The 23,669-nt window shown below is 50.8% G+C and overlaps 2 protein-coding genes across 2 annotated transcripts in view; both read left to right on the top strand.

The window, feature by feature from the left end:
- Nucleotides 1–12,903, top strand: part of Coro7 (coronin 7) — a 54,731-nt gene extending 41,828 nt beyond the window's left edge. Inside the window, exons 10-28 of the mRNA XM_021185519.2 lie at nt 4,148–4,202; nt 4,541–4,598; nt 4,676–4,821; nt 4,902–4,994; nt 5,153–5,284; nt 5,742–5,865; nt 6,150–6,325; nt 6,861–6,969; nt 7,076–7,162; nt 7,242–7,384; nt 7,458–7,562; nt 8,052–8,137; nt 9,077–9,218; nt 9,305–9,394; nt 10,606–10,722; nt 10,960–11,095; nt 11,505–11,596; nt 12,084–12,170; nt 12,287–12,903. Coding sequence (XP_021041178.1) covers nt 4,148–4,202; nt 4,541–4,598; nt 4,676–4,821; nt 4,902–4,994; nt 5,153–5,284; nt 5,742–5,865; nt 6,150–6,325; nt 6,861–6,969; nt 7,076–7,162; nt 7,242–7,384; nt 7,458–7,562; nt 8,052–8,137; nt 9,077–9,218; nt 9,305–9,394; nt 10,606–10,722; nt 10,960–11,095; nt 11,505–11,596; nt 12,084–12,170; nt 12,287–12,292 — 1,984 coding nt within the window. The 3' untranslated portion in view covers nt 12,293–12,903. The remainder of the gene's footprint in view (nt 1–4,147; nt 4,203–4,540; nt 4,599–4,675; nt 4,822–4,901; nt 4,995–5,152; nt 5,285–5,741; nt 5,866–6,149; nt 6,326–6,860; nt 6,970–7,075; nt 7,163–7,241; nt 7,385–7,457; nt 7,563–8,051; nt 8,138–9,076; nt 9,219–9,304; nt 9,395–10,605; nt 10,723–10,959; nt 11,096–11,504; nt 11,597–12,083; nt 12,171–12,286) is intronic.
- A 2,073-nt stretch (nt 12,904–14,976) lies between these two features.
- On the top strand, nt 14,977–23,650 carry Pam16 (presequence translocase associated motor 16). The gene is made up of 5 exons (XM_021185522.3): nt 14,977–15,123; nt 21,899–21,983; nt 22,847–22,983; nt 23,235–23,300; nt 23,482–23,650. The coding sequence occupies exons 1-5, from the start codon at nt 15,121–15,123 to the stop codon at nt 23,566–23,568; spliced, it is 378 nt and encodes a 125-aa protein (XP_021041181.1). The 5' UTR covers nt 14,977–15,120; the 3' UTR covers nt 23,569–23,650.
- The last annotated feature ends 19 nt before the right edge of the window (nt 23,651–23,669 follow it).

Genomic DNA, 23,669 nt, shown 5'->3' with positions numbered 1-23,669 from the left:
CCTGCTTTTTAACTGAAAAATATCTAGTGACACAAATTCAAGAAGTGGACATTCGGGTCAGTAAAGAGCTGAAGAAGCAGAGGTAGATTGTAGGGATGTAGCAGGGATGATGGTTGAGTCCCCATGACCAACCCAGTCTGCCAAAACTGAGGATTTTTTTCATACAAATCTAGATTTTTTTAGGCGTAATCTCACAATGTGTTTTTGTTGTTAGCTAATTACAATTTCAAAAGCTAGAAAGGCCACATGAAGTGGTTCCAAGAGCCTCTTATATAAAATCTCTTAATGCTGGACTTGAGATCTTTGTACCCATGACAGCATCCCTGGTCACCTTCCCCAGCTTTAAATGAGAGACTGGGACCTAGGAACTTATGTCTGCTCAAGCCCCTTGAGTTACTGAAAGCTTCAAGACTAGAATATGCCTGGGATGGGAGGCAGGATTGGGGACTTCATCAACAGTAGGAGGGACCTAGGTGTTTGTTGACAGCAGCCCTTGATTAAGCAGGAGGGTGCTGTGCCAGGGGCTGGTTCAGAAAAATCCCCTGCCTTGCAGGATTCCAGGAAAATGATCATTCTCTCCCGCCCCCCCCCCCCCCCGTGGTTTGTGGTTAGAGTCAGGCCTCAGGGCCTTTGGGGACCCAACTCAGCGCCCGGATTTCACCATCATATCCCTTTTCTGCCGGGTCTGTATCGAAGGCCTTGTCTGGGTCTCACTATCTGGAGACTTATCTGGCCTCAGCTGGTACTTGTGCTGTAAATGCAGGGCATCCACACCCCCACACTCGGGGGCAGGACTGACCCCAGGTGTTTCATTTGGCCTGTGTGGCAGGTTTGAAAGTTGGATGTCATTTCCAGAATTGAAAAGTCGGGTGGTTTCATGTGATACTTAGTTTTCTTAGCTTGTCTTAAACAGGAAGTCTTCGAAGGCTGGGTGGCAACTGCCCCCAGGTTCACCAGTTACCCCAGGCACAAATCTGCTGGATGGCAGGCTCCTCAATCCCCGAGTGTTGTAAGTCAGGTCTGTCATCTCAGCTGCTCTGAGACTGAGGCAGGAGGATCACAAATTCAAGGTCAGCCTGAATAACTCCATAAGACCTTTTTCAAAATAGAACTCTGAAGGTTTAACTCAGTGGTAGAGCACCTGAGATAAATAAGGCCCTAGATCAATATCCAGTACCAGCAAAACCGAGGGAATACACAAGTGCTCTGTGACTTCCAGTCAGACTGTCTCAAGCCACTTCCCATGAACCATGAGGCCTCTGAGGCCCCATCCTCCTAGAACTCACAGCTTCCAGTATATCCCATCTTGTCTAGTCTCTCATTGCTCTCCAGGTACCACCCAGGTCCCCACAAGGGAAGAGAGTGTGGGATGCTTTTGGCCCAGCCTGGATGGCAGTGACAGATCTATGGGATATATGGCATGAATGGAGGGGATAGCGGAGATGTTCAAGAGCTGCTGTCCCCCAGCAACTCCACCCCTGTTCTTTCACAGTATCATCACAGGGCACTTGGCAGGCTCATGACATTGTCAGACCGTAGTCACTTCTTACCATCTAGTAGGTGGCAACATCCTTAGTCTTCTAGTTAGGAATAGCTCCAGGCCTTTGCCTTTCTCCGACTTTGGATCTGGGGTAAACTCTGGACAGATGTCTGTGAAACCCTTCAAGGCGGTAAGCCTAGTGACCACAGCAGCAGCACAGGTATGGGCACAGTATCCCTTCCCGTCTGGCCTTCTGTCAAGTCAAAGTGTGTTCTGCATCCTGACCCAAACACAGCTTGGCTCTCTTCACAAGGCCTAAAGGCAGGCCTGTGCCAGTTATTGGCTGTTAGTGCCGGATGCTGTGACCCCATTTCCCTGCCCATTCTGGGCAGTGGGCAGCAGGATGCTTCTGCCTAGCAGAGATGTCCAGATGGCTCTACCTGAGGCAAGGAGGACTGGCCTGACCTGTCAGAGGAGCCAGCCCTGCCCTCTCTGACTTCCTGCTCCTGCCACCCAACACCTGAGTCAGTGGGCAGGCTCTGAGGGGGTGGCATGAGGGGAGGCCTAAACAGGCTTCTTCAGGAGGTGTTTCAGAGAGCTGGCAAACTGTCTGTGCTCCAGTGGAATTCTTGGGGTTCTTCTCATGCTCTCTGCTGGGCAGTACAGCAGAAGGCCACAGGGTTGTCTCCAGCTCTGCTCCAGTGCTGTGCTCCTTTAGTTCCCAATTTCCCAACCTTTCCTTCCTCAAAAGTCTGTGCACCCATCTCAGGGCCATCTTGTTCCCTCCCTACTTTGTTTAAATCGTACCATCTAGCTTGGGATGGTAGAGTGATTCGCCTAACATGTATAAGGCCCTGAATCAGAATTCCCAAGTTTCACAAAACAAACAAAAATAACAACCTTCTAATTGTTTATCACCTACTGCAGAGAGAAGTTCTGTTTCACCTGGCCCTGCCCACCTGAGTCTCAGCCATCTCCTCACTGCATAGGGTCACCACACACCACATTTCCTATCCCCAAAAGGCCTTAATTCAATTCCTGCTATAAGCTCTTGGCATATAATGTTCTCCTTGTCTGGGACTCTATCCCCCGTCATGTCTGGCTTCTGCCTAACACTGGAATCAAAGAAACACCCATTCCCCAGTGGCCCAGCCAAAACCAAGTCATCCTGCCTGCTTCTGCACAGCCCCAAGGAAGCCTTCTTGCAGCATTTGTCTAGTTCTGAGACTGTGTCTGCCTTGTGCACAGGCAACTGAGTGCCTTGAGCATTGTACTGGGTTGCAGCTCTCCTCTATTCACATGGTCAGGCTGAGCTGAGGACTAAGCACAGATTAAATGATTATAAACGAATGAGGAAAACCAAATGGAAGAGTGTTAATGTCAACTCCAGTCTTGTAGGGTGACCCTAAGCCACTGGCCACCCTTTATATGTCTTACATGCCTTCTGCTGTGGCAGGCAGGGGTCAGGCTGAGTGGAGAAGGCCAGCAGTGAGGCCAGCTCACCCTGCCAGCCTGAGGTAATGAGGGCCTGGCCTGTGTTACAAGTTACCAGCTTTAGGGCCCTCCAAGAAATTACAGATACACTTCGGGGCCCCACCCAGCTCTCTACCCACTCTGTGCCTCCTGGCAGAATACTAGTAGGCAGGGGAGGAGGGGACTGGACAGCAGACACCACTGGGGGACCACAACAGGGATGGAACACTGTTTGGGACCAGGAGCAAGGGATAAATTCTCACAGCCAGGTATGGGGCAAGCACTTAATCCCCAGCACATGGAAGGTAGAGGCAAGGGCATCTCTGAGTTTAAGGCTAGCCTGGTCTAAGTAGCAAGTTCCAGGACAACCAGGGCTACATAAAGATACCCTGACTCAAAAAATAACCAGAAGATTCTCAAGTTCTCTTGGATGCCCCTCCTTCAACGAGAGGTCATTGCAAGGCAGGGTGCCTTGGGCCTGGGGCTTTTATGTAAAGGGTCTCCAGGGCCCAGAGAGGGGAGGTGGAAGTTCTTGGCCAGTGAAAAGGTTGGCCTTGGGCTGTCATGGTTCTGGGCTCCCAGCCTACCCCAACCCCCTCCCCCATGTCCTCACCTCAGGAATGTGCTTTCTGCTGCTCTGGGCTGTCGCTGCGGGGTGGCAGGGGCGGGGGGGGGGGGGTTGTCCAGGAAAGCCTGGCAATATTGCAGCCTTTCTCACTGCTGGGCACAGCCGGTCACAGGCAGCTTGAACTAGTACAGAGGCCATCTGAGCTTCTAGGATATAGAGTGATGAAGAAGACAGTACCACCCTATCCCTGGAGCCCCCAAAGTAGGCTCACTCTGCGTAGGCTGCACTGGAGGTTGGAGAGTCCCTGGTTGGAGCAGCTACCCGCTTAACCTCCTTGCTTGTTCTGGTCACATACACTGGTTGAAGTAACGTTGTGTATGTTCTCATGAGTGCCTGGAGTAGAATCAGGCCTGAGCTCCCAATGCCCAGGCCAGTGCAAGTGCTGCAGGGAACAGAGCAGCTGGATGACTGTGGCTTAGTACAAGGGCAGCGCCAAAAGAAGAGATTGAGGATTTAGAGGCCGGCTAGGTCCAGCTAGAACCTTCCTGGTCCCTGCTCTGAGGTCACAGCCTTGCAGACTTCCTGCTGTCATCCTGTCACCCAGCCCGCTGGCCCTCTCTCCCCAGGCCTCTGATACCTCTGCTGGATCCAGACTCTGGGCTGTTGGTCCTGGCAGGAAAGGTGAGCAAAAAGTTGAATCACCCCCACCCACTGCCCTCCATGTGCACTACTCAGAAATTAGGCCCCTGGGCTGTTTCCTGTGAGCGAGAACTGTACATCCCACGTAGGCAGCCAAGATGAAATGACCTCTAGGTTGTCCTTAGGAGGAAAAGACCACGGTGTTTGGTATGCCGTTGGTGTGCCATAAATGCTGATGGTTCTCACCACATAAAGTAATGAGTGCGGAGGGAAGGCCTGAGGCGGGTGCAGCTCAGCACCCAGCAGAATCAAGGCCTCTGAGTGGTTGCTGCAGTTCTACAGCACATGGTCAGGTGGAAGTCAGGCTGTGTTTGTTTCAGGGTGAGAATCAGCTATACTGTTACGAGGTGACCCCACAGCAGCCTGCACTGAGCCCAGGTGAGTCCTTGCTTTCCTTGACGCCCCACCACTGAATTGCTTCCCTTGCTGACTGTCCCCTATGATGTCCTTGACAGTGACCCAGTGCATTCTAGAGAATGTACTACGAGGAGCAGCCCTTGTTCCCCGGCGAGCACTGGCTGTCATGAGTTGCGAGGTGCTCCAAGTCCTGCAGCTGAGTGACACAGCCATCATACCCATCAGCCACCACGTGCCCCGAAAAGTGAGAGGGGCCCTGGCAAGGGATTGGAGAGGGACCAAGGGGATTTGGGCCTCGTTAGCTCTCTGCCTGTCCCTCACCAGGCTGTAGAGTTCCATGAGGACCTGTTTCCAGACACAGCCGGTTCTGTGCCTGCTTCTGATGCCTACATGTGGTGGGCTGGGGATAACCAGCAGGTAAGGCCAGCCCTGCCTCATGCTGCTCCCCTCTCATCCCCTGGTCCCAGCAACCCCTGGGAGCTCCCATTTGGTTCTCTCAACCTCATGTCTACCCTCCAAAGGGCCCCTTTATACCCGGCAGCATGTGCCTCCCTCAGTGACCAGCCTACCCACAGGTTCAGAAGGTCAGCCTCAACCCAGCCCGCCGACCCCATCCTTGCTTCACGTCCTCCCTGGTGCCCACTATAGAACCAGCCCCTGACATGGTCCAGCCTGCAGAGATGCCCAGAGCTGACACAGACCTGAGTGTAAGTACCAAGTCACCTCACCTACAGCTAATGAGATACCACAGTAGATAGTGAAGAGGTCAAGAGGCTATTCTGTTCACCTGCCAAATAGCCTTTATGATCTTTAGCTGTCAGGCATAACAGAGGTGTGTGCAGCATAGTAAAGAACTTAGCACTGTGTGCTAAGCTGAGCAGGTGTTAAAGAGGCAGGGTTGTTGAAATGCTGGCAGCTGTACTGTCCCCCACCTACCCCCCAAGAAAACTGGGAGACAGGAGCAGCCACCTCTGACCCCATGACCTAAAGCTCATTTCCCTCTTTCAATTGCCACCTGACTCATGCTTCAGCAGGCTCATGCCCAGAGCATTATCCCAAAGCCCAGAGGAGCCCAGACACATTGCCCAGGAATTGGCCATCTGACCCCTTTCTGCTTGGTTAGTACACCCAGGGACCATTGGCTGACCACATCCTTCTCTCCAGGAGGGCTTTTCTTCCCCTAGCTCACTGATCTCACCCTCCACACCATCCAGTCTGGGGCCTTCACTCTCCAGCACGAGCGGCATTGGTACCAGCCCCAGTCAGAGGTCCCTTCAGAGCCTGCTGGGTAAGCTGCTCATAGCGGGAGGGCCCTGTCTTCCACCAGCCCTAAGCAGAGACCTTATATAGACTAGCCCAGGCTTGTGCCTCTAGGACCACCAGCTTTCAGGCTGTAGAGGAACGTGGGCAAGCTTCATAGACTAGCTGTGCATGGCAACCCCACCCACAGTAGCCTAGCTGGACCCACACCAGACTCCTTCCAATGACGAGGGCAGTGGGTGGCCATAACTAGGTACAGGATGCGCAGGCACAGCTTTCTCACACTTGCTTGTGTCCCCCACTGCCCACCAGGCCCCAGTTCTAAATTTCGCCACACTCAGGGCAGCCTCCTCCACCGCGACAGTCACATCACCAACCTTAAGGGACTCAACCTCACAACACCTGGTGAGAGTGATGGCTTCTGCGCTAACCGGCTGCGTGTGGCTGTTCCCCTGCTCAGCAGTGGTGGGCAGGTAGCTGTGCTTGAGGTAAGGGCCCTGCCCCATCAGGGTTACCCTGACTCAGGTCCCTGTAGTGGGCAAGAACAGGACACTAAGGTCTACCCCGACTCACTGAGCACAGACCATGCATGCATTAGGCTGCTGCCCGGCATAACCCTGACCACCCCTGCAGCCTCGTGTGGTAGGCTCCTTACCCCATCTTTCAAATGAGAGTAAAGATCAGAGAGGTGTAGTGACCTGACCCTGTCATACAGCTTCCTAAGTGGAGCAGGGTTCAAACCCAAGCTACCTGAGCTCCAAGCCTGACTCCTCTCATCAGTCCACCTGACTCCTCCCACCAGTCCCACCTGACTCCTCCCACCAGTCCATGTTGCTATGCCCTCACTTTCTGGGGCCTCACAGTTGGCACTTGGGACTTATCACAAGTTGGCTAAGGCAGAGAGCTTGGGCCACCCAGTAGTGAGGCTGTCTGTTTAAGAAGGTGGGTCCCAGGCGCCTGTTTTCCTGGGACTGGCTCTTGTGCTTGGCTCTGATATGCCTTGGATGGGGGTTTCTCCTACAGCTGCAGAAGCCAGGCCGCCTGCCTGACACAGCATTGCCTACACTTCAGAATGGGACAGCTGTAATGGATCTGGTCTGGGATCCCTTTGACCCACACCGGCTTGCTGTGGGTAAGGAGCCTGGGTGCCCAGGACTGAGAGAAGGCTCCAGTCCCTCAGTGAGCAGGGAAGCCAAGTATGTCTGGCCCTGCAGTGAAGATACACTCCTCTCTCCTAGCTGGGGAGGATGCCCGGATCCGACTATGGCGGGTGCCCCCTGGTGGCCTCGAGAATGTTCTCACCACACCTGAGACTGTGCTCACAGGTTAGAGGGACCTGATAGACAGAGCCAGTTGGGGCAGTGGCTTCCCAGGGACTCAATATCACTTCCTGGTCCTCTCCAGGCCACACAGAAAAGATCTACTCTCTGCGCTTCCACCCCCTGGCTGCCGATGTACTGGCTTCCAGTTCCTATGACCTAACCATTCGCATCTGGGACCTTCAGGCTGGAGCTGAGCGGCTGAAACTGCAGGGCCATCAGGACCAGGTAGGACAACTGCAGAGACAGGGGCCCAGAAATGAGAGGAGAGGCTCCCTCTTACGCCCTTGTCTCTCTCCAGATTTTTAGCTTGGCCTGGAGTCCAGATGGAAAGCAGCTGGCCACCGTATGCAAGGATGGGCATGTGCGGGTCTATGAACCCCGCAGCAGCCCTTTACCCCTACAGGTAAGCATGCTTGATCTGGGACAGAGACAAAGTTAGGGTCTACAGCCCTTTGAACATCCCTGCAGGTGCACATGCATGGGCTGGGGGTGGGGGAATTTCAAGGTCTTACTGTCCCTGAGCAGCTTTATGGAACTGGGGGAAGGGAACAGGGTCTATGAATGAGCCTTGGGGCAGCTCTGCATCCCCATAGGTGGGCACCTTTGGGCTAAAGGTGAAAGGTCTCTTTTACTGATTTGGTAAAAGGTCTCTTTTACTGATTTGGTAAAAGGTCTCTTTTACTGATTTGGTAAAAGGTCTCTTTTACTGATTTGGTAAAAGGTAAAAGGTCTCTTTTACTGATTTGGTAAAAGGTAAAAGGTCTCTTTACTGATTTGGTAAAAGGTCTCTTTTACTGATTTGGTAAAAGGTCTCTTTTACTGATTTGGTAAAAGGTCTCTTTACTGATTTGGAGGGGGCTTTGACTGAGTTTCATGTGACGTACCTCAACAGGAAGGTCCAGGACCTGAAGGTGGCCGTGGAGCCCGCATTGTCTGGGTGTGTGGTGGTGGTTGTCTGCTGGTATCTGGCTTTGACAGGTGAGGACTTAGGGACTACCATACCCTGGCTCCATCAGCTGTCTTGGTTCCTTTTTCCCAAAGTCACAGCTTGCAAAAACTTGCCACAGCCATGTGTGATGGTATGTGCCTTAAGTTCCCAGCACAGGTGGATTTCTGTGAGTTTGAGGACTACATTAGGAGTTCAGGGACATCCAGGACTGCATAGTAGAGAGACCCTGTCTCAAAATAAAACAAAAACTGTTCCCACCCATGATGGGTGATTAAATGGAAGAATGGATAAATGAGGTGGTAGGTGTATGTGTGTGTGTGTGTGTGTGTGTGTGTGTGTATACATTCAATGGATCAGTGGATTATAGAGTGATGGGTAGATAAATTGGTGAATGATTAGACAGATGAATAGGTAGGCAATTGGTTGGGTGGGAGAAAGTGTTGGAGAAGAAATATGTCATAACGGGGTTCAGAGGGTGAGGTCAGGCCCAGGAACCCGTGCCTGATGGAGACCAAGTAGAACACAGGGAAGAGAACCAAGCCTCAGGAGAGGCCTGAGGGGTAGGCCTCGGGTACTTTGCATGATGGATTGGGGAGGGCATCCCAAGGAAGGTATCATATGATCTGGGTCATCCAAGCCTGAGGAGAAAGGCTGAACTGCAGGGGAGATGTCCAGCCCTGCTGGAGCTGAGGGTGCAACACAGACCATGAGGGAAGAAGGCCAGACAGGAGGCCGCAGTAGATCAGGCTAGTCACTGGGGTCAGGGTTGTATAGAGGACAAGTGGAAGCCAAGCAGGAAGTTGGACACTGTTTCCCCCACCAGGCCACTTTTAAGGGCTCATCTCTCCTTTGACTACTGGCCCTTAGGCTATGCAGCCCAGAAAGGAGTAGGGTCTCTGTGGGAGTCTTTGCCCTACCTCAGGCCTCTTCAGCTCTAAGAATCTGCTCTACCCCTGACTCCTTGGCAGCCGGAGTGAACGCCAGCTACAGTTGTACATAGCTGATGCCCTGGCACAAGGCCCTTCAGCACTGCTGGGCCTTGATGTAGCTCCCTCGACCCTGCTTCCCAGCTATGACCCTGACACAGGCCTGGTGCTTCTCACTGGCAAGGTTAGCTGGAATGGACTGGCTGGGTGTCGGGCAGGGTCTGATGAGGCTGGGTGCTTTCCTTTCACACCCTTCCCTCTGTCCCCCAGGGCGATACCCGTGTGTTCCTGTATGAGGTGCTCCCGGAGGCCCCTTTCTTCCTGGAGTGCAACAGCTTCACATCACCTGACCCTCACAAGGTGATAATCACCCTCACCACTGAACCTCCTGTCCCTAAGCTGCACTGCAAGGTTTCCGTGCCCCCTCGTGGCCGTGTGCGGAAGTGCAGGAGCCAATGGGAGTCAGGAGAGCCGAGGTCCTGTGCCCAGCAGCAGATAGAGCAGACTGTAGTAATCCAGGAGCTTGGAGAGCTGGCTTTATATTCAGCCACTACTACAAATTAAACCATATAAGGTTAAGTTAAATGAACCAGGCATGGTGGCACATACCTGTCATACCACTTTTCTGGAGGCCAAGGTAGGAGGATCATGAGTTGAGACCAACTTGGGTGCTATGGTGAAACTTTGTCTCAGTCAGTCAAATAGAAATCCAAGGAAACAGATTCTCTTTAGTTGCTTGCTTATCTTTTGGTTTTTTTTTTTGTTTGTTTGTTTTGTTTTTTTTGTTGTTGTTGTTTTTGAGACAGGGTCTCTCTGTTTAGCCCTGGCTGTCCTGGAACTCACTTTGTAGACCAAGCTGGCCTCGAACTCAGAAATCCGCCTGCCTCTGCCTCCCGAGTGCTGGGATTAAAGGCGTGCGCCACCACGCCCGGCAGTTGCTTGCTTATCTTGATGTGGTGTGCATGTGTGTTAAACTCTCAGGGGACTGTCCCACAGTGGCATGCCCCTCCCACAGTAGCATACCCCTCACATCTCTTTTCAACGGCTTGAAGTAGGACTTGGCGGGACTTTGTTCTCTGTAGAAATAGGCCAGTGCTACATATCTGGTCTTTTTCCCTTAAAAGCACGAGCTCTTCCCATTGACAGCACACCAGTACTGTCTTAGTTACTGCTCTGTTGCTGTGGAGAGACACCATGACCAAGGCACCTTATAAAAGAACACATTTAACTGTGGGCTTGCTCACTGATTCAGAGGGTAGTTTGTGACCATCGTGGCAGGGAGATGGGCAGCAGGTGGGGAAGGAGAGCCGACTGTGGAAAGGCATGGGTTTCTAAAACCTCTAAGCTCGTTCACAGTGGCAGCCTCTTCCAACAAGGCAATGCCTCTTTAGCCTGTTTAGCTCCACCGTCTGAGAATCAACCATTCAAATAGATGAGCCCATGGAAAACTTCTCATTCAAAGAACCATGGCTACCTGAGGGTAGGCTTGTCTGGGCCTAAGGAATTCTGCTACTCCAGGATGCTCCACCCAGGAGGATTGACTCTAGCGCCTGCTTCCTCACTCCCCCTAGGGTTTTGTCCTTCTGCCCAAGACTGAGTGTGACATTCAGGATGTGGAGTTTGCCCGATGCCTGCGGCTGCGCCAGACCTCCTTGGAGCCTGTTGCTTTCCGGCTGCCCCGGGTCAGAGTGAGTTTGGGTCAAGGACTCAAGCTCCTCTTTTAGTGGCTGGCCAGAGACCAAGGAACTCAAGTTCTTGCCCCCAAACCTCCCAGCTGTCTACTTTTGGGGAATATCTGCCTTCGTATTCTACTGAAGTTCTGCAAAGTGTGTGAATGCCAGCATGGGTGGGGCCAGGTCTCAGACCTTCTGTGTCCTGGGCTGCTGCTGGTCAGTGTCTCAGGACAGCCCTTTCACCCTCTGCAGAAAGAATTCTTCCAGGATGATGTGTTCCCGGACACAGCTGTGACCTGGGAGCCAGCACTCAGTGCCAAAGCCTGGTTTGAGGGTGCTAATGGACAGCCCCGGCTACTGAGTTTGCAGCCCCCTGGCATGACCCCAGGTAGAGTAAGGAATAAAATGGGGAGACAGCAAGGGCAGGGAATCTGGACAGGGGTGGAAGGAGGAACAGAAGGCCCAAGTACAGTCCTTCGTTCCTGCTGCCACAGACCTCCAGCTCTCCTAAGGATGTTGGACATGTCTCCAGACCCAGTCTCTGAAGCCCTGGAGAGCAAGTTCTGTGGCTTATGTTTTTATCCTAGCACATATGCATATGTACACACACATGCATGTGTTGTATACTTAACACATGCAGTATCCTTACATATACATATCCTGGTGCTATGGGCAGGCCTGGTGAACAGGGGCTTTAATAACTTGTTAATGTCACTTCTTTGATTTGTGCCAGCAAATCCCCTGAGGGTTGATTCTAAACAGGACCTTCTTTGATGCCTGTCCTTGCTTTACCCCAGTGAGCCAAGCCCCCCGTGAGGTCCCTGCCCGAAGAGCCCCATCCTCAGCACAATACTTGGAAGAGAAGTCTGACCAACAAAAGAAAGAAGAGGTGAACCTCGGGAGAGAGCTGCTATGTGGTACAGGCAGTGTCCCCCATGTGCTTAGTTATCTGCCAACTCAGGAGCCCCAATCCAGATGGCAGGAAGAACCACGTGTTACCCTTGTCTCCACACCAGACTCTGGGTAGGGAGTCACACCCAGGGCACAGGAAGCCAGGGAGGGCAGCAAGAGGCACATATGCTAGCCAGCCCTTACCCAACCAACATTAAAGATTGGAGACCTAAGCCCTTGGTGAGCCTGGTGTCCACTTGAGCCTTTGAGGCAATGCACAAGAGATGGCAGCTCCTCGTGTCAGGTTCCATGTGCTACAGTCTCTTGTCTCTGACCCCTTTTTACTGTGTTTCACAATGAAAACCCATCAACTTAGTTCTAACTGAAAGGGCGCTTTTTAGCATTGTTGGGGTTTAAAATGGGGTTTTAAGTTCTTGAGGTCGGAGAGTCATTTCTTTCGGTGCCTCTCCTGTCCACTTTCACAGCTGCTGAATGCCATGGTAGCAAAGCTGGGGAACCGAGAAGACCCACTGCCACAGGACTCCTTTGAAGGGGTGGATGAAGATGAGTGGGTGAGTGGCACTTGGCCAGGCTCCCTCAGCCAGCAGCACTGTCCTCCTGGAGACACTGTGCTGCATTCTTTCACCTCTCAGGCCTCTAACTCCTGCTTCCTGCTTCCTCACCCCAGGACTAGCCTGCACGAGAGGCACGCCTAGTCACAGCTGCCACTGCCACCTCCTAGAACCACCTGCTGCCCCTCCACACCTTAGATCTCTGCAACCTGGACAATGCTGCACTGGCCCTGGCACGCACATCCAGCTCAGAAGCCCTGAGTGTCACGGAAGCCTCAGGCACTTCCACAGCTGCTGGGCCTCCATGCAGCTGCAGAGACTGTCTGCACCTTGGCCCTCTGGAGCCAACTGTTTATCTTCAGCTGCCTGTTAGCATGTGACACCAGTGGGTGGGAGGTAGGTCTCAGTAGCATGTCTCTGGGCCAACTCGGGATGCCCTGTCTCTCCCAGTCTTTCTGCTGATTTCCTCTAACATCTTCAGTTACTACAAGCCAAGCTATCTTGCCTACTGCACCAGCCTCAGTCAAGGACACTGGGGGCTGGTCCCCCACCAGGCTGTTGGGAGCAGCTTTCTCCTTAGGGGCCTAGGACCATTTGTCCTGCTTCTCCTGGCTTGAGGAGAAAGGGTCTCATGGAGCTAACAGCCTCATTACAGTGGTGTGGACCCCATAACAAACAGCCTATATAGGATATGCTCTGGATGTTTCCAGCAATTAAACTTTTCTAAGCCGGCTGCCTCTTGTGCTGTTCCACTCCCTGGGAATATAGAAAGAAGGATACAGGGATATAAGTGAACGAGCAAGATTCAGGTCTGTTCCTGTTCGTGCTGGTTTCACTTTGCTACACATTCCTTGTAATATACAGGAAAGATGGCGCTTCCGCTGACTACAGCTCTGTTACACTAGGGAACCAGACAGTGCATAGGAAAGCAATATGAGGAAACAGAAAAGGAGCTGACTTGGGCTTACGGCAAGCAGGATCAGGGCCTGGGGGGGGGGGGTGCTTCCGTTCCTAAAACGAAAACTAAGATCTGAAGGACCCAATGGCAAGCAAATGGAAGGTCAGTAGTGTACTCAGGGAAGGGAGAATGTGGAGGTAGGTTGGGCAGTGGTCTAGGTCCGAGGTTCTCAGGCTGTGGGTCACAAACCCTTTTGGGAGGTCAAGTGACCCTTTCACAGGTGGCCTAAGACCATTGGAAAACACAGATATTTACATTAAGGTCCATAATAGTAACCACAAAAATAATTTTATAGTTGGGGGTCACCACAACATGAGGAACTATGTTAAAGGGTTAGGAGAGTTGAGAACCACTGGTCTAGAGGCATCTGACTTAAGGCCATTCACCAAACATACATGAGTACCCAAGCCAGGCAGCTGTCCCTGTGCTTGATAGCTAGGAGTAAAGGCATAAATGTCCTGCCCACTGTGAGTGCCTACTCTAGTAGGAGACATGGCAATGATAATAAATGTTAAAAAAAAAAATTATGTCATAGAGCAGCAGTTCTCAACCTTCCTAATGCTGCAGCCCTTTGATACAGTTCCTCATGTTGTGGTGACCCCAATCAGAAAACTTACTTTCAATGCTACTTCATAACTGTAATTTTGGTACTGTTATATATCACAATGTAAATATTTCTGGAGGTAGAAACTTGCCAAAGGAGTTAAGATGCACAGGTTGAGAACTAAGGGGGAAAAGGAAGCATGAAATAATAATGGAGTTACAAGACCATGTGTTGTTCTGATTCTGATTCTGTGGACTGTTCATGAGAAGCCCAGACACAAAGTACAGATGAGTAGATTTCAAAGTAGGGACGTGCGTGGCGGCTGGGCAAGAACTGGTCTGATCTGGATGTTGGTCATGGCAGAACTGAACTGTACACTCCAAAAGGTGGAACTGCTTGGTGTGTGAATTATGGATGTCTTGATGGAACTGTCCCAACACACAGACCAGAGAAGGTCTTGTGAGGACTTGAAGAGAAGCCTTTGCAAACCAAGCAAAGAAGCTTGACTAGAGACCAAACCTGGCATAAAGATTCCAGTAGCAGCTGGGCAGTGGTGGCACACGCCTTTTGATCCCAGCACTCAGGAGGCAGAGACAGGCAGAATGCTATGAGTTCAAGGCCAGCCTGGTCTACAGATCGAGGTCCAGGACAGCCAGGGTTACACAGAGAAACCCTGTCTCAAAAACAAAACAAAACAAAACAAGCCGGGCAGTGGTGGCGCACGCCTTTAATCCCAGCACTCGGGAGGCAGAGGCAGGTGGATTTCTGAGTTCAAGGCCAGCCTGGTCTACAAAGTGAGTTCCAGAACAGCCAGGGGTACAGAGAAACCCTGTCTCGAAAAACCAAAAAAAAAAAAACCCAAACCAAAACAAAACAAAACAAAAAAACAAAAATCAGAGAGAAATAAAATAAGCACCTGTTGTTTAAAGGTCACCTCAGACCTTTGAAGTCAGGACAGCATGCTTGGCGTGCCACTGTAGTAGGGAACTTGGTGGACCTCACTGAGGAGATGGCATTAGATTACAGAGTTGACTGAACATGGACACAAACAGTTCCTCAGGCGGCTAGGAAAGAGCTTCACCAGAAGGGGAAATGTGAAATAAATCCTATTTTGAAATACCTGGTTTTCTTAAATATTCTAGCGATTTTGACCTCCAACCCTATTATACTCTGGTTTATTTCATATGATGGCTTCTTCCTAAATGTTTTGGGAAAATGAAGGGAAGGCCACCAAACTGCACCAAGTCTGGGGCCGCCCACTGGTCCTCTGGCCCCAGGCAGGCTCCGCCCACATGCGCGTTGCCGCGAGAGTCACGCCTCTGGAAACGCGTCGCGTCCTTGCGCACGCGCTCTCCGGTCTCCCTTGACCTCTGACCCACCAGCAACCCTTGAGCTGGTCCCACTGGGTCGGGAAGCGGCACCCGTCCTCCTAAAGTGGAGCGTCCGCCATGGTGAGGCCCGGAATGGGGTGTTCGGGAAGGGAGGTCTAGTCAGAGTCCAGCAGCGGGCTCTGGTCCTGATGCCGTGAGCCCCCCGGGTTCCTCACAGGAAGCAGGGTCTGTAGCGTGGCGCCGGGTCGGTCGTTGGTGCCCGGGCAGTGACGACCGCGGACCCGGGAACCGAGGCTCGGTTGGCGGAAAGCTCCCGGCCAAGCCCGGCCTGTGCGTTCCCTGCCTCGGCGTGCGCGGTCCGCTGCGGGCAGTGGGAGGAGACGATCGTTGACTGGGCCGGCTCCTGAGTGGCAGGACTCGGCGATATTGGTGGTGTGTCGCTTGGCTTTTAACAGCGTTTGACAGTTGGCTCGTCCAAGAAAGTGATAGACCTGACTGAGACATGCTAGAATTGAAACCAGAAAGGCCGAGCGTTTGTGGCACCATTGGCACCTGAAAGTTGCCCGCAGGTTCTTGAGATTTGCCCCTAAGTGATTGGAAGGTTAGGGAAGCCTATTTGTTTGAGACTGAGTGTCACTATGTATATAGATAGTGTGGCTCGCTCGGAACGACCTATGTGCTCAGGCTGGCTTTAAACTCACTGAGATCCTTTTGTCTCTGCCTCTGGCTCCCAAGCGCTGACAGTAAAGGTGTGCGCCATCTCACCCAGCTGGGAGCATCTTCCTTGGTCATGGGAAAGTAGGTAGTTAACCGCTCACAATGCGTTGTCTGGAGCTGAACCTTTATGTAGATTGTCATGTAAGCCTTCTCAATCGTCCCCATTTTAATTTAAGGGATCTGAAGCTCGGAGAATTTGACTTTTCCAAGCTCATCTTTCCCACAAGAGTCAGTTTGGCCCCAGCTTTGTTCGTGTTCTGTTCTGAGACTAAATAAACATTTGCCACCATATTATTCCTTGTAATTAGGTCACTGCCATTTAGTAAGAACCTTTGTTGATTCCTCGTGGAACTCGGTCTTTAGCGTGCATTCTCCACATTCAACCTTGAACTTACCTCAGCTGCTCGTGTAAGGCTTATACTTGTAAACCCAGCACTTGAAAGGCTGGGCCAGAAATGATGAAAATACCTAATAAAAAATATTAAAAAAGAAAAACAAGGGGGGGCTGGAGAGATGGCTCAGCGGTTAAGAGCACTGACTGCTTTTCCAGAGGTCCTGAGTTCAATTCCCAGCAACCACATGGTGGCTCACAACCATCTGGAATGGGATCCGATGCCCTTTTCTGGTGTGTCTGAAGAGAGTGACAGCGTACTCATATGCATTAAATAAATAAATAAATAAATAAATAAAAAGAAAGGCTGGGCCAGGAAGATCAGGAATTTGTGAGTTCCAGGGCAACTTTAGTACATAGAGCTGAGGGTATAGCTCAGTGTTGCAGTGCTTGCCCACCACAGGTAAGGCCTTAGATCCAATCCCCAGTACTACCTCCAAAAGAGGATGAGAAAATACTGTTGGAAGGTGAGGTAGGAGGAGCCTAGAAGATTACCCCTGGATTATATCTAAGTTTGCCAAGTCCTTAGGAATGGCCCAGGTTTGGGTTGGGGCACTGTCATGCTTTATAACTCAAACCCTCCTGCCTCCACTTCCCAAGGGCACTACTACCACCACGCCTTGGCAGTGTTGAGTCTCTGACGGTGTCTAGATAGGAAGGAGGTCAGTGCAGTGCATCAGAAGTGGGTCACTGTGTAAGAACTGGGCCCCCCGCCAGAGCCTCTCCTCAGAATTGGAGGCATACAGAAATCCTGCCTGGGGAGTGGACTGTATGAGACTGTAGCTTTGGCCAAACAGAGCTAAGAGTGACTTGATTAAAGTGTTGATTCATGGACAATCATGTTCTTTCAGATATGTGCTGTTCAGGCCAGTAGGGACCCAGAAACACTGTCATAAATGCCATTGTCGTACCCACCTTCCTCCTGTCTAGCTGGGACACCAGTAACTATTTGTAGGGCCTGCCACTGTGCACTGGAGGAACACTGTACACGGACTTGAAAGCTAGGCCCCTTCTAGTGCACTTCCATGACTTAAGCATCATTTTTGGGATCCCTGCTCACCACCCTTGTTGAGGTCCTTTGTGCCATATTGCTTCCCAGTTGGGAAATGAAGTGTGGTGGTCGGCATCTCCACCTTGCCACTGGGGTATTAGAAGGATGCCTGGGGTAAACTCAGGGATAAACCTGCTTCTTGATGGTGGCGTGCTGGGTTCTTGGGTCACCAACATACTGCTCAGGAGGTGAAATGCAGTCTAAGATGGGGCTCATGTTGATAAAGGTGATAAGCACCCACACATCACTGGGAACCTCAAAGAGTTGATAACAGGGGCTGGAGAGATGGCTCAGCAGTTAAGAACACTAACTGCTCTTCTGAGGGTCCTGAGTTCAAATCCCAGCAACAACATGGTGGCTCACAACCACTTGTAATGAGATCTGGTGCCCTCTTCTGGGGTGTCTGAAGACAGCTACAGTGTACTTACATATAGTAAATAAATCTTTAAAAAAAAGAGAGAGAGAGAACAGGGCCTGCGATGAGCCCTAAGGTGTGGGGAATCCAGCTTTGCTCAGGGTAGTGCCAGGAGTGCTGAGGGAGCTTCTGCAGGAGACTTAGGCACTAGGCACTGCTCTGTAGGACACAGCCCCCACCCTCCACCCTCATGGTGGTCCTTGATGAAGGTGACAGTTCTTGCTTGTCCAAACTGCTTTGTTAATGGTGGATGAAGATGCATGCGACTTCCTCGGGGTGAACCAGAGATTAAAATACCTTTTGCAGGAAGGGATACCCAGGAAGAAAAGCTCATTGGCTAAACACTTGGAGTCCCTAGATAACTCATTAGCAAGAGAACTGTAAGTGCCAGTTGTCATGGTCCTCTTAGTGGGGTGTCCCTGGACAGGACTCTGATCAGGAGCTAGTTTGAACTCCTGCCATTCTCCATTATAAGTTTTATCGGGGTTCTCAACTTTGCTGCTACCTTAGCAGTCCTCTATCTGATGTCACCGTCCTCGGCCCTACAGTAGCGTGGTGCTGACGGCAGGTTTCAGGGTCGGAGTCCTGGCTATGTTGCCTGCCCTCAGTTACTGCTTGGTCTGATGTTACCCACCAGGTGAGCTGGCAAGCTTGTCAGTGAGTTAGTTATTTAGAGGCCTTCTTAGAGGGGCCTTAGTTATGGCTGTTTGAATACCCTTGGAGTGGGCTGTAGCTGGTAGAGCTCTGCACCGGAAATCTCCAGCTGTGAGCAAAGCTTCGACTCCGACCATGAACACCAAGCAGGTACTGTTTGGGAACAAAGCCAGTTGGAGCTCTGATTCTAGGACCCTCCTCCCCGCAGTGCACTGGCTTTTGTCTTCAGTGCCTCCCACGGCTTTGCACCTCTCCTGCAGATATTATTCTCCCCACTTTGCAGTTTTAAGATGTGGTTCAGAAAAGTTGAGTAATTTGTCCAAGGCTACAAAGCGAAGGAAGGATTCCAGTGGGCTTCAGCCTTTCTGGCTCCTTTCCCTTCTCCATTGCTCCTAGAAGACCATTGTGGAGATTTTACCTCTGAGGTACCAAAGGGCCTGACTGGAAGAAACTGTGTTTTTGTTCTTTTCTTCTTTCTTTTCCCTTCCTCCCTTCATCCCTCCCTTCCTTCCTTCCTTCCTTTCTTTTAAAAACAAGCAGGGTCTCCTTATATAACCCTTGCTGGAATTTACTATGTATACTGAGGTGACCTTGAACTTGTGGCTGTCCTACCTCTGCCTCCTGAGTACTGGGATTAAGGCATGAACCACCAGGCTAACTGCCTGACCACTGAAAAACTTTTTTTTTTTTTTTTTTTTTTTTTTTCCAGACAGGGTTTCTCTGTAGCCCTGGCTGTCCTAGAACTCACTCTGTAGACCAGACTGGCCTCGAACTCAGAAATCGGCCTGCCTCTGCCTCCCAGGTGCTGGGATTAAAGGCATGCACCACCACGCCTTGAAAAACTTTTGTTAAAACAGAATAATGATACATGCAGACCAATATTTGCTGGTTACCTGCTGTGTCATTTCGGCTCCACGGTAAGCATCAATCTCTGATAGCCACTTGTGCTGTCAAGAAACTGAGGCACATAGGGGTTGAGAATTTGACCAGGGTAGGAAGCTGGGATGGGTACAGGAGATAATCCCAATGATGGCCTGCATAAATGCTGTATCAGTCTGCCAACCTCCAGAGAACATCTCAAACATGAGTAGTTCTGTCTGCAAATCCCAGGTGGCTGGTGAACCTTTGCAGGCATTTTTTTTGCCTTCTCTAATAGCTTCTAGGCCTTTGGCTTGAAGTGTTTGAGGGTGGAGTGGGGGTTCTGGAGTTATAGCTTGTTTTATTGTTTTTGTTACGCTGCATAGAGATCTTTCTGAGTGTTTGTATAGTTCTGGCCATCCTGGAACTTGCTATGTAGACCGGGGCTGTCATTGGACAGACAGATCCACCTGCCTTTGCCTCCTCAGTGCTTGGATTAAAGGTGTGCACTATCATGCTGGTCAGCCTCAGTTCTTTTTTTGTTTTGTTTTGTTTTTGTTTTTTTGAGATAGGGTTTCGATGTGTAGCCCTGGCTGTCCTGGAACTCACTCTGTAGACCAGGCTGGCCTCGAAACTCACACAGAGATTCCCCTTGCCTCTGCCTCCCAAGTGGTGGGATTAAAGGCGTGCGCCACCACCGCCTGGCTCAACCTCAGTTCTTAACATACATTATTTAACAGTAGTCATGGACCTTATCAGAAAAGTACATCATTGCTTCCAAGGCCCTGGGATGGGTATGTGGCAACAAAAAGGGCAGACTTGCAGATCGCCTGAGGGGGGTTGTAGGTCCAGGAGCCCTCTAGAGCCAGTCAGAAACTGAATTCCATCTCAAAGCTTCCTGTCCTACTTGGCAGTGGTTCTAAGTGAGCAAGGCACAAGTCAGGTGAGATCACCAATTAGCAAGCACCTTGTTACTCCTGTTTCGTGCCACAGCTGCCCAACCCCATGCCTGTCTTTGATCACAGAAGGGACTTCGGTGGGCCATGCTTTCTCGTATGGAAGGTAGGGCTTATAAAATTCCAACCTACTGTGAGGTTTCCCTAATGACCCATAATTATATCTGCTTGCTAAAGAAAGGACAGAGCCTAGAAGCCAGAAAGGCAAATTCTAGAGTCTGAGTTCCTGATGCAAGGCCACCTTGTTACTCCTTTGGAGTAAGGTGCTATGGGTAATAGGACCTCAACTATCTCATATCACTTCACAGACATGGCATCCAGTTGTGTATGTGTTTTTTTAATCCATGTGTAACTTTTTATAAAAAGAATATTTTATGTATGTGAGTACACCACTGGCTGTCTTCAGACGCACCAGAAGAGGGCATCGGATCCCATTACAGATGGTTGTGGGCCACCATGTGGTTGCTGGGAATTGAACACAGGACCTCTAGAACAGCTGAGTCATCTCTCCAGCCCCCATGGGATCCAGTTTTATGAATACCATCTACAAATCATTTGTTTCACAATAAAAAGCTTACTGGTTCTCCACAAATCCATCCTCCCTTCTGTGGTTTTCCAGCCTAGGATGTTCCCAGGGTGTCTAATCCTAGACCTGCCTGCTTCACTTGTGGCTCAGTGACATGGCTCCACCTGCACCTTAAGACCCAGCCTAGGAGAAATGCTGTCTTCTCCTAGAACTTCCACCCCATTCTTGATTATTCCCTCATTAAACTCTGCTGCTGGTCAAGTCTCCCTAGGGCCTTCATGTTATTTTGATTTACATAGTATTGGGATCTGGGTAGCAATGCCATATGGGAGTTGATTTTTCTGCTTTAACAGTGGGTGTACAGCTTGCTTTGAAAGTAGGAATTGGGTCCCATGCATCTTTGTCCAAAGCGAACTGACTGAATAGACCTGTGAACCCAGTAGCTTAACACAAGACTGTATTCTTCCAATTACTGGGTTCCTACCTTACTATATTACTGAATTCCCTTGTAAGATCTTCTCTCTTGAGCTTTGTGGACCCTTAGCTCTCCCTGCCCCTTTGTATAGGGGTGTGTGTGTATGCACGCCTGTGCATGGCTGCATGCACAGTGGTGTTAGGTGTCCTTTTTTTTTTATCACTCTCCACCTTTTTCCTTTGAGACAGGGTCTCTCTCTCTCTCTCCCTCTCCCTCTCTGAACTGAAACACTTGTTTTTGGCTAGGAAGCCCCAATGGTCCTCTTGCTTCCACCCTACTCGGTGCTTGGATAACAGGTACACCCAGGGCAAGACCATTCCTGGCTTATTACAGATACTGGGATCTGAACTCGAGTCCTTATGTTTGCATGAGCAAGCACTTTTAATTGCTGAACCATCTTCTTGGCCCCCGTTTGACAGGGTTTTACTATGCAATCCAGTCTCATGATCACTCTGCCTCAGCCTCCCCGATGCTAGGATTATAGGCATGCGGTATCACACACAGACCTTTAGTGATTTTTGTTGTTGTATTCATAGACGGATTTCAAGTCATAGGACTTGAATAGTCTTTCGAGAGTTAGGATGGATCTGTTTTCCCTGGTGATATAAAAGTTGGGCCAGACCATTTCACATGTACAGGAGAGCCATCAGTGGCCTTGGACTAATTAAGCTGGTGGCAGTCCCAAAAATAATGTCTTCATCCTATCCAGCCTTTTCCTGAAGGCTGACGGAAGCCAGTCTGCCTCTGGGAACTCCAGTGTGTCTGGAGCCACCAAAGAAAGGATGTTTAGAAGAGCTAGTCCATAGATTCTCTGCTCAGTAGCCATCAACAAGGTGCCTCTTTTGCCCACAGGCCAAGTACCTGGCCCAGATCATTGTGATGGGTGTGCAGGTGGTGGGCAGAGCCTTTGCCAGGGCCCTGAGGCAGGAGTTTGCAGGTAAGCCTCTATTTCCTTGTATGCTTGGGAGCCCTTACCAGTTTAGGTTTCCCATGTGTTGTGTCAGTTGTGAATAAAGGGATCTCTTTTGGGTAGAGTTCTGTGGCTTGGGTGGCCTGGCGTACTTTCCCGTGGTAGGAGGCAGTGCCAGACTTTGATAGTTTCCTATGCTTGGGAAAAGTTAACTTCCAGTTAGGCCTGGCTAGAGTGTCCAAGGTGAGCAGCCCTTTGGCAGCCCATTTTGGTAAATAAAGTAAGAGTCACATCTGGCTGCCTTCAAGAAGCTGAGTAAGCCGGGCGTGGTGGCGCACGCCTTTAATCCTAGCACTCGGGAGGCAGAGGCAGGCGGATTTCTGAGTTCGAGGCCAGCCTGGTCTACAAAGTGAGTGCCAGGACAGCCAGGGCTATACAAAGAAACCCTGTCTCGAAAAACCAAAATAAATAAATAAATAAATAAATAAAATAAAATAAAATAAAAAAGAAGCTGAGTAATCCCAACAGACTGACTGGCTGCAAAGTTCAAGTTCTATTCTGTCTACTGCGGTAGTCTAGGCACTGGCCAGGCCATTGTGGAGGCTCCACACACCAGCTATTGCCCCTCCCCTGCCTGTAGCTTCACTCTAATCCCCAGGGTAGCTTAAAGCTCCACATTTGCTAGGCCTCTGGGACAAGGAGTGAGGGAAGGAAAAGGAGCAAATCTTGCAGTCTACATTGGGGGACCAAAAGCATAGTCTGGCCGTATCCACTATTCAGTGTGGAATGTTTGCCACTCCTGAGCCGATTGTTTCTTTCATGTCACTTAGAAGGCTTGGGGGAAGCTCTGGGCCACCAAAAGGGCTAAGCAGTCACCTGTGTATCCACAGCAAGCCAGGCAGCCGCTGATGCTCGAGGGCGTGCTGGGCACCAGTCTGCAGCTGCATCCAATCTCTCTGGCCTCAGCCTCCAGGAAGCCCAGCAGATTCTCAATGTCTCCAAGCTGAGCCCCGAGGAGGTCCAGAAGGTGAGGCCCCTATATCTGCCATGGGGTGGTAGTCCACTAGCAGGCAGAAGAGGGAGGGCAAGTGTGCAAGTGCTGACCACAGCCAGTGGGAGCTTGAAAAGCCCCAGGCAGAACAACTAAAGAAACATGGCAGCTACCTGTCCCTCTGGATCCTTGTGGTCATACCAGCTTCCAGCATGACATAGATCAGAGGTCAGACCTTCCTAATGTCTCACCCAGAGACTAATGTGCACTGTCTCATCTCCTGGCAGAATTATGAACACCTATTTAAAGTGAATGATAAGTCCGTGGGTGGCTCTTTCTACCTGCAGTCAAAGGTGAGTTGTTCCTTAACTCTCTGAGGAAGGATGCCACATATTTCCCCTCCTACCCTGGGGTGCTATTAAAGCTGTTTTAATCATGTAAGTCCACTGTCCTCTGGTGGTGGGGGGGCGGGAGGTGTCCTCCAGCCAGGCAAAGAGCAGACTGTCAGAACCTGATCTCCCTCCTCCTCCTCAGGTTGTCCGTGCAAAGGAACGTCTAGATGAGGAACTCCGAATACAAGCCCAGGAAGACAGAGAGAAAGGGCAGAAGGCCAAAACGTGACTGCTGGGCTCTCCACGCCCCAGCCATTGCCTCATAATTTATAGCCTAGTAATAAATGTCTTTTGCGTGTTTCTCCACTGCATATGTTCCTGTTTGAGAAG

This window comes from Mus caroli, unplaced genomic scaffold (assembly GCF_978045245.1).
Source record: "Mus caroli unplaced genomic scaffold, Mus_caroli_1 scaffold_17, whole genome shotgun sequence".
Classification (NCBI taxonomy): Eukaryota; Metazoa; Chordata; class Mammalia; order Rodentia; family Muridae; genus Mus; species Mus caroli.
This window is presented reverse-complemented; position numbering and strand designations above follow the sequence as displayed.